Source organism: Temnothorax longispinosus, chromosome 3 (assembly GCF_030848805.1).
Source record: "Temnothorax longispinosus isolate EJ_2023e chromosome 3, Tlon_JGU_v1, whole genome shotgun sequence".
NCBI classification, from domain to species: Eukaryota; Metazoa; Arthropoda; class Insecta; order Hymenoptera; family Formicidae; genus Temnothorax; species Temnothorax longispinosus.
Genome location: NC_092360.1, coordinates 9,582,978 through 9,596,523, shown reverse-complemented (window position 1 = coordinate 9,596,523; position 13,546 = coordinate 9,582,978). Strand labels below are relative to the sequence as shown.

Here is a 13,546-nt window from a genome sequence, read left to right as displayed (position 1 = left end):
TTCATTCATCACTGCCGGCTATTTCTCCCTGTAGGAGCCGGCGTATTTCCGTCGCGACGACGCTGCATTAGGAAGCGGTTCAGCCGCGATATTTCATCTGGTAAACCGATCTAAATATTCGCGGCACGCGAATCCCGCGCGACGGCACGCTGTCACAGGCTCCCGATCCGAGTAATTACTAGCTATATACGCGGAAGCGATCATCGATCGGCGACGCGTGAGCAATGGCCCCGATGCCGGTGACGTCTTGGCGGTAGCTGCACGTAGGGATGCACGCGACTGTGGTATACCGCGGCCGGCTGGTGACGATCTCTACATGCATCACCCGCAGCGACGACAGTGTGCTCGTTAACGTCCGACGTATCGCGTCGAACTGACGCTATCCGCTGCACATTTGTATAACCGGAAGCGGACGTCTCGGGGGCGAGAAATCCCGCGTTGTGCGCGTCGCACACTCGTAGCAGGTGTAAGCTGGTAATTTATGCTCCTAACAATGATAAAATCGAGCGACTATCTGGACTCTACTTCGAACGCGAACGCTATATTATTTGATCCGCGGAGGCTGAACGGAATGACAGATTCAAAACGACGGACTCTTTTAACAGAATGAATAATCGACGAGGCGGATTATTTGACAAAAATCACAGGTCGAGATTATAATTTGACAGATATTCAAATGTCTTGAAGCGCGAAAGCGCTCCGTTAAACGAAATTTCCATCGAGATAAAGGCCAAGTGGCACGATTCAAATTTGCATAATTTTCCGTTTGAATCGAGTACGATTATAGCGAGATGAATTCAAGGGCTGTCGGCGATTGAAGTTTGAGCTAGCCGGATTTATCCTATATATATGTATATATGTATATATAGCATATATATATATATCCTGCTATATATCGTGCGTAGATTTCTCGTCGCACGGGAATCTTAATTAGTAGAACGTCGCGCGCGGTGTCGAGGCAGCTGCAAAGATATAATCAACCTTTGTGGCTCGACACCGTTTGCACCTCTTTCCTCTCCCGCCCAACGCGGAGGCATGCGTGAAAGGATGGGCAGAAACCGCGAAATCCACGCTTTCGTCGATTACCACGGATATAAGGTGCAGTGATACGCGCTTGGGGTTGCGGCCGATGACACGCGAGTAGATCGATAATTTATAGCCGGGCACTGTTGTGAAAGCGATGATTGGCGGTTATCATCCGTATTACGTGTGTTTTAACATGTGAATAATGAAGAGATTATTTTGGCTCTCGACAAAAAATACCATTTAATTTATCAGACGAATTTATTATCGTTATACTTCGTGAGCACACGTATATGTGATTTATTATCGCTCGTATCTCCACGAGTAATTACTCCTCATGGTCTCTGTATAATATAGCGAAGAGCTGTAAATAAAATCCGATTCAATTGCAATTTGCAGTTTATCAACCACGGCAAAAAAGAACGATGAGGGCAAGACGATACGACGAACCCGGCCAATTTTAAATAAAACCGGTTGCCTGGTAACCCACTTGTAGCGAAGCTTATAGTAACATAATATTAGACCCGGTAACCCGGCCAAAGTATACTCGATACTGATACAAAGATACGAATGATCAAGCGCATTCGTGCGTGCACAGTCGAATCGTGGGAAAGATATACATACGTAACGCAACTTTCTCGCGGGGGTTATCAATTGTCATCAATAATATCCTGCTAAGTATGCCTGCGCACTGAAAATAAACGTGACCCTTTCCGATATGTATTAGGGGATGAGATACGAGGAATTATTTATTGAGGAACAATATTATTCTGAGATTATCTCAGAATTTTTACAGAACGGTTACTCAATATTTCACTACTCTGGTTTACATTTATATCTTCAGTTGTATCTTATTCGACTTTTAACATTTTATTTCAGCCTTTGCATGACTACAGAACAAGTGGCCACGCCGGAAGGGAGAGACGACGGATTCCTGGTCTCAGCAAAGCTCAACGGCGGATCAAAGCGTCCAGCACCCCGGCGCTTTTGGATAGAAACCACGACAGGTATGTGTATATATTTAAATAGCGTATTAATGGATAGATAGGTAATCCATTCACACGCCTTTGAAAAGGAATTACAACTTATATAAGCATGAAAATGTATAAACTCTCAAAAACCGAACCCCCACAACCAAAACTACAAAGGCAAAGTAACGCGACAATGTAATTAAATTATTCAATATTCTATATCATTTTTATGACATTTAATTATTTTCTTCTACAATCCATTTTCTCTCTCTGGATTACATTTTTCATCCAAGCTATACTTTTCCCTCTGTGTCGGATCTAACTGACTTCACGTCAGTATCGAGATATTCACGTATCAATCATCTGGATATTCTATAAAATTTTATATACATTTATATGCATTTGTTTGCTAATAAATGACGGTTCAAAATAAAATAATACGCAATATCGTTGGTGAAAATCGAGGTGAAAATACAACTATCAACCCGATTTTAAATGTTACATTTTTTTTATATTTTTATCTTGTCTTTATTCTATTTTGAGCATATTCCTTTCTATCTCTTTTTTTTATACCTTTAATATATAATAATCCCACGATACATCTTTTATGGAAAAAAAAAGAATAGCGGAGAACTAAGCACAGATAAAAAAATAATATCTCCCCTCCAAGTCCTTCTTCTCCGAAAATCTAAAAATGAGCGCGGGTATCTTCTCATTTTGCGGGTGGTATTCTCTCGTCTTGCGGGTGGTATCTTCCTCTCTAGAGACCACAGGTATCCTCGAAAAGGCGACATGAAGGGTGGTCGGTCGCGATGAGAGTGGCAAGTGTAAAGATTTTCGCTCTGAAATCATTCTCAACTTTATTGTGACTGTCCCGCCAATACACATCTCCGTTTACTTCTGTTCGTAAACACTTCGTAAACACTGTTGCTGTTTGTAAAAGCTTATGAAATTTCCCGTTTACCCTTCACGCTCGTTCCATGATTTCGCTAAAATTGTGGCCACAGGTAACACTGTGCGAAAAAAAGAAACAGCGCTTTAAGCACGGAGGCTGCCTCTACACGATTGATATTACATGACTGATATATGAGACACATGATAACGTGACAAATGAAATTCTATGCCTAAGCTACGAATTTATTCACGTAAAAACTTTAATAAAAATCAGATATGCAAATAGAATCGAACAAAAATTGAAAAGATTTACGAAAAGGACGAAATAACCGGGAAATTACATGCTTGGAACATCGAGGAAGTTCTTGAAGATACCTCATGGTTATTGGATTGACATATCATATAAATACATATATGTATATACTTGTTAAAATCTTTACGACTGATATCCGCTTGATATATCTCTAGAAACTAAATATTTGATATTATATTATGTAATGGAATAGTAATTCTACTTCTTCTTTTTTGCTTCTCATATTATTGTACTGTGATTTATTTCGTCTGGATATCATTATGCAAAACACACATATATACACAAAGAGAGAGAATGTGTGTTATTATTTGTTTGTAACATGAGCATATTTTACTATAATTAATAATAGATAATTTAATTCAGATTTAAGTATACTTTGAGCGTTTTATATACTTGGGAATATTAATTTTGATCATCGAGATTTCTAAAATAATCTCTAAACGTTTGTGTGATATCATAAAAGATCTAGGTATTTTTATTTCTTACGACGCTCATTTACATAAAGTGTCGTACGAACGGAAAGTCTGTCCTCGCCAAATATTTGACGACAGGAAGCGGTGAAATTCTATTAAAGATCGTACATGCGGCAAAAAATCGATGACACCGTGCTATTCGGTTGTCGATAAAATGGCACGTTCCAAAATCGTTTATTGAACGTCAGCTTCATCCACGACGCGGTAACGTCGAAGCTGCAATGGCGAACTGAATGTACGAGATTGAAAAAAAAGAAGTAAAAAACTAAAAAATTCAAGAACATGTCGACAAAGTTAGAAACGTTGCACGCGACTAGCATCGATATGATGCCCAGAGGGAGACAATTAGGATAAGATGCACCCTGAAACGTCGTTTCTTCGGGATAAATTGGGGAACCTAGGACAAATCTTGTTCAATTTTATCGCGCCGATGGTTCGCTCGTGATGATTGCATTCCTCGTTGCCGCAATGGCGAGACCTCCCGCAAAAGACATCGCCAGAAGGGAACTCCCTCGTAACGAAAAATGTCCCGCTGATATAGGGGACAAAGGCGAGCCGCGTCAAAGGTCGCTGGTGATCCCACAGAGTGCCGCGCTTTTCGAGCCTCTCTTTCGCAATCCGCCGATCTCCGCGTCGCGCGTTGTGTGTGTCACTGAAAAAGGGACGTTTATCGAGGCGCGAGTAAAAACGTTATTTCGGATGACCTACCTGGGGTGCATTGACGTTGTGTGCCCAGGCTCACGTACACACACAGACACACATGCCATGATCAACGGATGTTCTAATTACCGGGTACAGAAAACGCCCTACCACAGCTTTTTATCTCGTCTACATCCTCCCCCTCTTGACGAAGAGCTCCGTGCAGGTTCTACTTTCGCCGCTAAGAAGGGCTATCCGCTTTGATAAGGCGAACAGAGCTAAAAGATACTTCCTCGCCCTTCGTAATCTTTCGCATTCGTGCGCCAAACGTTAATTAACCCCGTGTTACTCCCGATGGCGTAGCATTACTTAACGTTAACGTACTATATTACTCGGGGCAAATAGAGCTATTCTAGTTTATTTTAGCGTTTAAATATTAATCGTGTCGTTTAATATTAAAATGCTCACAGGGAAAAATAAATTTGTACGGTGTGAGAAACGAAAGTCTTTCTAAGCTAATTTTGTAATAAATCTTACAAAATACGGGAAATTGATCGAGTTCGAAAGGTTCAAACAATTATTTAGAAATATATTATTTTAGTAAAGAGAAATATGTACTATTATTTATAATTTATTATTTCTCTCTCTCTCTCTCTCTCTCTCTCTCTCTCTCTCTCTCTCTCTCTCTCTCTCTCTCCCCCTCCTCCTCCTTCTCCTCCTCTTTCTCCTCCCTCTCTACCCTTCCTTTCTAAAAAGTTACTGAAAAAGTTACAAAAGATTTATAGAATATATATATTAATCAATTTCGTGACATAACTAACTCATTTATCTTCTTTATTTCTTAAAATTGATTGTTCCCCTGAACAACGATAATATCAGAAGTAAAATAAAACGTCAAAATGTCAATGATACTTATTATCGAGTCGTTTCTCCGATTTTCGTCAGACCTCACAGGATTAACGATCTGTGTATCTGCATAGACATCAAACGCTGCGTTCTCTGAATGTGGGTTGGCGTCCTGCCGATTGAGAGAAGGATGGGAAAGGTAGGGCAAGTCCTCTGTCGCTACACGAATAAATGGTGCCTTTTGTGGTCGCCGCCGAAAGAGGGAAGGAGAGAAAGAAGAATGGAGAAAGAGAGTGTTAGGCGCGGGATATAAGACGCTGCACCTCCCTCTGCCTTATACCTGATGCGATCCGATGCGATCGACCCTCCGAAAAATCTATTCCTGGAAGAGTTCACGGGACACACAAACCGTGCGTGTAGTACACTCGTTCAGACGCACACGTTCATATAGACTTCTCGTTCACGCTGCGAAAGCTCTCAGTCGACTTCGACTCAGTCGCCGGTGGAACGTCGACCGCGCTGCACTTCCTGCCGCCGACTGCCTTGTTTTCAGACAGTTGTCCCAGATGCTTCTTCCTACAAAAGTGCTGTCGTCGAGTGGCGGCAAGTCGACGCATCTACGGATAAATCGCAAATGGTTTTTATTTTCAATTACTTTCATCGTGAGAACACCTTTCGTGCTTGGAGAAAAATCTGTCGCGAAGGGACTTTGAATTTTATTTTGCTAGCAGGATATTTTTTTATGTTGTTCTTTTGCACACGAGTATAATCGCGCGTCTTTTTTTTATATATCATCGCAATCGCATTATTGAAATTCATGGAATTTTGAGAGTGTTTTGATTGCATTTATGTCGAGGTGGCTTTCGCGGTAATGTGACACGATTTCGTGACGGCGATGTGGTATATAAGGTGTCATCGAAGAGCATAAGCTGCGGCCTTGCGTGCGGGGGATCACGCTCGCAGACAAGGAAGGATAAGGGATTGGCATACGAAAGGAGAGCGCTCGATCGTGACAAATATCCTTTATGATGTGGTGCGTGATTCCGATTAAACTGACTCAGACGATTACATCCGTCTGTTGTGACACGAAGTTCTTCTTAAGAAGCTATATCCAGATCTTTTCCTGAGTCTCGTCTGTATAAATTGGGAAAATGTTCAATCAGCAAATTATTTTATTCTCTCAGCGCCAAACGATATCTTCAGACCAACGTGTGTTTTTTTATCTACCAGATTCTCTGCCAAATAGAAAAACATTTTTGAGTGAAAATATGTCACGACACTTATAGTTTATAAATAATTAGTGATTGAATGTAAAAAATTTCCGATCAATTAGGCTTAAAGAAAAATCATTAATGTCAAAATTATATTTTGAGATAATTTCAAGGGGATTCTATTTTAATAGAATTTAATTTTTACAAAGATGTTTAATTTAAAAAAATGAATTACAATACGTTTCTACAGTTTTGCTAAGAAAACATTGACAGCTTAAGAGAATTTTCAAATCTTCTAGAGATAGTGTAGGTATACGGAGTCTCACAAGTCTTAATTAAGTCTTAATTAACAAGGATTAATTTTAACAACAGATTCTTTGCTAAATCCAGCATCAACTTTCATCAATTAAGTAAAATTAAGATTTGGAGTTCGTGGCGTGTCTAATATAATAACTCGTTAACGCGCGCGGTATCTCATTAAAGTTGTAATATTAATAGCGAGCGATTTTGATCATGCGCCTCCGGCGTCGACTATTAAAACACCTATACAATAATAATAGTTATGAAAATATTTCCCCCGTGGTTAACAACCGCGAGGCGCACACGATTAACATCATTAAATATTTCCTCGCGCCCTATCATAAGCCGTTCGCGCGGCCATGGTAATTGCAATGAAACGCCGCACCATGGGGGGATGATCGTGTTACAGAGGATATATTTATACACATTTAGCGCGAGGACGAAATAATTCGTGCTATACACTTGTTACCACGGTATAGGGAGCGGCCCGACGCCGACGACGCGTGGAAACAAAATTGCCACGCTGATCATTTTTTCGCGAAACGCTAACGCAACTCTCCGTTCGTGAAACGTTTGCGAAATATTTCGGCTGGTTTCCTCTTACGCGAACGCGGAACGCGAACTTCCGCGCTATTCAGTTTCGGACGACGGTCACTCTTGTCAACCGCGGTCGCCGCGCGTGACAATCCGCTATGCGCCTTCGGCCGAGCACATTCGTGACTTATCAGTTTCGCGCTTCTTCCTCGTGTCCCCCTCACGGTGCAAAGACGACGCTGAATTATAATGCGAGGCGCAAAAGGTGGTTCGCGTGATTGTCTCTTGTCGATTTTCGTCAGAGGCCATCGGTCAGTCGATAACGCTGTAAAAAAAAAACAGATTGGAAGGGAACTTATTCTTGTGAGATTTAAAGACCGTCCAATCTTCACGAGAGATCGAATGGTTCCGTTTATACGATGCGAAAATTCGTAAAATCCCTTCTATCGCTCTCGATGCTCTCTCTGTGTAGTCGCATGCCGTACGCGGGATGGAGAGATATTGACTTCAGCTTTATACGTGACACGTTCAGAACTCGAAGTGAAGGGATCGAGTCTCTATAATTTGTTCGGATCCATTTTAGATCCGCTTTAACCCCGAACGCTCCGCATCTTAATCCATTATGCAAGAGATTCTCTTTTTTTTTTAACTCTTGATGACTCTCATAAGGATTAAAGTGAGTCGACAGAGATAGACGGGAACGAAGAGGAATTCAATAATTCTAGAAGCAATTCCTGATATGGAAGATCGGGATCTTCTTGCCTTCGCTCTCTAAATTCCTGTTCGGTTCTTCTCATTTGATGTAATTTCCTGCAAGGTGGAATAAAAGGGGAATACGAAATTGTGTTTACAGTCGACAATGGTCCGGCGACGAGGAGGACGAAGGAACGAGGACGGGCCACGTGACGACCGAGCATCCCTTGGCCGAGGCCACGATCCCTCTGGTCAGTCATTCCAGGCTGCAGGAGCCGTCTTCCGTCCTGAATGTCGCCAATGTGCCCACCGGCGGAGGTCAGAATGCTGCGCATCGCGCACAGAGCCAGCAAGAGAGCGTGTTACAGAAATTCCGTAAGAGCTTCTCGCTGAGGTTCCACAAGAAGGGCAGTAAGGAGAGCAACGAGGAATGCCCCGCGGAAGACAACGACGGCAGCGGGCCGTTGGACGAGGAGGAGGGCGCGGAGACGCCTTCCGTAACCACCTCCGACCAAAGCAGCCAGCACAAAGACGATTCTAGCAATGACCAGAAATTCCGGTTCGTATCGCGGTCCCGTTCTCTTTGACCGAGCGTGACCTTAGATTTAGATCCCGAAATATCGCTGTTAGGACCGTTGGTCATTTGCTGCAGATAAAAAGAATAATTCACTCGCATTTTGAAAATAATAAAGGATTGGTTTTAGTGCAATTCATATATTATAAAGAGGCAACGTATAGAAAGGACTGTTTACATCACTTTGATGAAGCGAATCCTTCATCGATTCCATTTTCCTAATTTCCAGTATATGATATGCATAGAGTTTTGATCTAGTATATGATGCATAGAGAATTTAATGATAAACGATACGAGATTTTAATGTTTTTAATTTTTATGAAAATGTATATATTTCATGTTATAGAAAAAAATTTATTATCAAAATACCGAGCGTGTATATTACTGAGTCTGAGATTGATTCTGCTTAGATTCCAGCAATTATATAAGTAATTATATAAACTGTCAAATTAAGTTACGGGTTTGACATAGGCAGCGATACGAGGAGATCGTGTACTCTACCGACATTTATCTTGAGAGGATCAGCTTGACCACGATTTAACTGATTATGTTTAGATTCGGCCCACTCGTCTGGAGGAGCAGCAAGGAGAGGAAAAAAGGTAATAAAGCCGCCCGGAACGCCAAGTGCAACAGCGGAGACAGCGGTATACAAATCGAGGTGAGAAAACGAAAGAGAGATAGAGAAATCCGTCTGTTCCTCCGAAAGTCAAGTTCCGTTGGAAGTTCGAGAGATGGTCGAGTGACGTCTAAAGGCGTTTGAAGGATTGGAACGGTTTCTAGACGAAACATGAGAGTCTTACGCGGTTGAAAGGTATCTTAATCTTTCAAGCATCTCTCGAACGTCTTTCGGATGACTTAGACGACATTTTCGAGGCGTTCGTTTAGCTCGACTCGACGAGAAAGAGCTGACACATGAAGGAAGTAAATATATCGCAAACGTTTCGCACGAATGACGTAGATGGTATCTGGTGGAGCGTTGACTGGGGGCAGTGGCGGCGGAGTGATGGGGGGTGGTGACAGCTCCGAGTCCCACGATACGGATGATATTCCCGACGACACCGATAGCCCTCCGGCCCTTCGCAGACGAGTTGCCGATAAATTGCGGCCCCAGTCCGAGCTCATCAACCAGATACTGATTGACAAGTTCAAGGTAAACTTTTCGACACTTTTCTCATCGTTGCAGCTAACCGTTGCCTCTCGCATCTTTGTCAGAGAACGTTTCAGCTTGCGCCAAACACCGCTCGTTGATACATTGATACATTAGCTTCTTGCGACACAAAAATAGTTTATGCAAATCGCGATGGACATTTTAATATTAATTAATAATATGTCAAATGTGCGCGATCTTTAACTTTGTTATTCGATTCGGGGTCAGAACTAGAATGGCAACGAATGGCCCTTTTCGTAAGGGCATGACGCTGCGTATTACGTAAAAGTTCAAATATTTTTATCGCAACTCTTTTCCGAATTGATCTCTCGCGAGACAAGGACATACACGATTGGAGGTTTTATTTTTATATGAACCCGTTCAGCTGTGTGTAGGCGATGATTTACATTAGTCATTAATAGTAACATGATAATCATGGCGCTTATCGGTCTTATGGTCGTACTGTTTCCTCGATAACCAGAATTAGTCAGCTCTACGTACGGTTTGACTACGTTCGCAGAGAGATTCGCTTACGCCGCGCCGTTCCTTGATAGCCGTTTTTATATCGCGAACGCCAGGATACCGGGAGAGGAAACACGCTCGTCATTAGTCGATATGAAGCTGGCTGGCGCGATCGTCCGCGATTTAACTCCGCGATGTGAAGAATCCGTTATGTTTGGTCCTGCAGTTGCCGGAAATCATTTCGTTTCATGCGCAAAATACAACTGTTGTGTGTACCTATTATTAATCAATCACTTCGCGTAGAAGTCCGTTCTTTCGACGTTATCGAAGAATAGTCGACAGCTGACGAAGAACGAAAGGTGAAGTGTCATTAATCTATTCTGCATTTCTGCCTTACGTTTACGAACAACATTGTTCCTGATCTTTAAAATGCTCGCACTATATATCCTAAAATTATAGTGCGTCGTTTTAATTTTTCTGGAAAATTTGGAATCAATATTTTCTTAACGAAAATGAAACAATAATCTTCGAGTTATATAAATGATTGGGAAAAGAAAACGGGAAACTTTCTACGAACTAAACTTTGAAGAATCAAATGGATAACAGACCCATATTTTTCGGTTAATTTTACACGAAGTTTACTGTAATAGAATTTTGAAGTTAAATTATAAAGATATAATGCAAAACATTACAAAGTTACAATAAACGATAATCTCAACATTTCCGATAAGGAAGAATTAATTTTGAACTGACCGAAGTATTGTTAAAAGCATATGAAGAAATTTAAAATATGTTATATGTAGATTGAATATAATTGTTTTTATGTATAACTGAAGATTACGTATATTCTTGTGAAATTTGAAACTAAAGAAAGAACAATTTTATTAAAAAAGAAAAAGAGAACGAGAGAGATTAATATCTATACTGTATCTTATATGTGCAGTTGCATTGAAGTAACACATAGTGGATTTTCAGAAACGTATTAAATTTCTCGTTATTTCCCAATGATATGCAGAGCTGCGATATTAATTCGCCGCGAATCGCAGGGAAGTTCCTCATCCGAAATGACTGTTCCAGGCGGATTTACAGAATCGTTCGTCGCGACATAATCACGTGCGTCGCACGAACAGCGACCTAGGGGGGCAGAGGTTGCTCCAATGGGACACGAGGTCAGGATACGTTCACAATTATCGTAGGATGCTGTCAACTCCATCGCCGATCAAGACGAGACCGCCCAGGCTCAGCCCGAGGCACTCCTCCCATGATATCGTTACGCTCAGAAGGTGCGTTTAATCATCACAATCGCGCCTCGTGTTCAAGCAACCCTTATCGCGTACGCCTCATTAAATCATCGCCATTTGCGAATCACGTCGGCTCTTCGCGAAGGCTGGAGAAACCCAGGCAACCGTTGCGTTTGGATCCTTGAATTGATAGGGATACAATTGTGTTAGAGAAGCCTTGCTTGAAAATCTTTAACGAGAGGAAAATATGTATAAATACAAAAGACTTAGAAAGTTATAAAACCATCGAATATTCAAATAATGTTCAGTAATGAAAACGTAGTTTGAGTAAGAGTAAACCCCATTAAAAAAGCTTTAACGATCTTCCTTATTATTCTCGAAGCGACTTTTCTTAATGTATTCCTATCTAAAAGATTTTCTGAACGGGACTATAATTGAAAAAGGTTTTCTTTTCCGTAATATTATCTTGTAATGTTATTATCGTAGAATTTTCATTATAATTCCTTCAAATATTTATTGAAGCTTTTTAAAATATTTATGAATATCTTACGTATAAAATTGCCCTATTTGATAAATACGCGATTTTACAGTAACAAGATTGAGATGCTATTCTATCTAAAAAATTACAAAATTTTCTGAATGGAATTACAATTGAGAGAAGTTTTTCTTCTTTGTAATAATACTTTTATAATATTCTTTCTTTGTAAAATATTATCTTAACTTTATCATCCTTTTATTATAATTTCTTTAAATACCTCAAACCGAAGACTTTATTGATGAATGTTTTGTTTTGCGCGTAAAGTTGTCACGTCCGACAGATGCGTACGGTTTAATCGTGAGAGTTGTACGTTAAAGGTCCAAGCAACGTTTCCTTGGGTTTCCGGAATCGAGGCGAGCATAATCTTTCACACTCTGCGAGTGTGAAAAGCTAGCAGTGTCGAGGAGGCGTTAAAAGAAAAGAGAAACATGCAAAACAAAAAGACATATCGAACGCTTGTTAATTCCGCTCTTCTTAGCCGCACGGCCGTACCTACTGTAGCCTGACGCGCTCGCTCGCTCGCTGCTTCTTTATTTTCGAATCAATATAACAATTCTGACTTCCTCTCACAAAACGTAACACTAATATCGCGTATCCCACATCTCGAATCAACAAAACCCCCGAAAAACTAAGTGACAACTTGGGAAAACTTAAAATTCTTTGTTCTCGAACCTTTCCAGTAAATCGAGGGAGACCAGTGGTAGGTAGACGGGTATTATAACAAACCACCTTCTTTTAATCTTTCCTCCAGTAAAAAGTTGATCTGTGCCACGCGTAACATACGTATATATACATATGTATAAATACATACCTTTTGTCGTGTGTTGTACTCTATATACATATATCTATATACATATTATACCTACCTATACTGTAATCTGTTGCTGAATGTTGTACCGATATGCTTAATACCTGAGTACACGCTTTTGTCGAACCCTTCGCTCGATACGCCGCACGTTAACGCGGTAACAGAAACGAATTAATGTCGAATTAACGATTTCTCTCTTTTTTTTCTCGCGCTCTCTTTAGTAACGCGAAAGGGAGGAGTTCTCGGACAAATTTGAGGCGGTCGCTTAGCCAGCCGCTGGGAATCAATCAGCTCTCACCGCTGATGCGCGCCAAAACCGCAGGTAAGCACCGTCATCGGTATTTGCTCTGATGCCTCTTAATTTAAGATAGACTTCGAGCTCTCTGACGTAGATCACGTTCCTCTCGTCTTGTCTATCAAGCACGCGCGTGGACCATTCTCTTATCGCGCCTGTGAAACGCGAGGCCGCACGTCTCTTCTCGAATCATTACTGATTGTGAAGAGTTATCATATCACTCGAGTTAATCTTACAATAGATTATTCTGAATTATTAAAAGATACGTTATACAATTTAATTAACGTAATATTTATAAATAATATTTAAAAAATTGAGATGAAAAGAGAAACGCGAAAGAACGATACAGAAAACAAAATTCTTTTTACATCATTTTTTTTTCAAGTATATACTCGAGATAGATGTTTTCGTGCGGTAACTGGAATCGTTGGAGAGACATGGATTCATGTCAGAACGCGTTTGCTGGGTAGATAGAGTTTACACGCCAGTAGAAAAACCCTCGATGATATCTAGTGCACCGTATATCACAGAGACCGCCAGTTTCTCTCTAGACATCACCACGAAGAGTATTCAGCATGCATTCC

At 40.9% G+C, this 13,546-nt stretch overlaps 1 protein-coding gene across 4 annotated transcripts in view; it reads left to right on the top strand.

The window, feature by feature from the left end:
• Positions 1–13,546, top strand: part of Rhogef3 (Rho guanine nucleotide exchange factor 3) — a 98,770-nt gene that overhangs the window by 78,081 nt on the left and 7,143 nt on the right. For all 4 annotated transcript variants that reach the window (XM_071772922.1, XM_071772923.1, XM_071772926.1 and 1 more), the window contains 6 exons: positions 1,903–2,030; positions 8,058–8,456; positions 9,027–9,129; positions 9,430–9,621; positions 11,158–11,363; positions 12,889–12,989. In XM_071772922.1, coding sequence (XP_071629023.1) covers positions 1,903–2,030; positions 8,058–8,456; positions 9,027–9,129; positions 9,430–9,621; positions 11,158–11,363; positions 12,889–12,989 — 1,129 coding nt within the window. The remainder of the gene's footprint in view (positions 1–1,902; positions 2,031–8,057; positions 8,457–9,026; positions 9,130–9,429; positions 9,622–11,157; positions 11,364–12,888; positions 12,990–13,546) is intronic.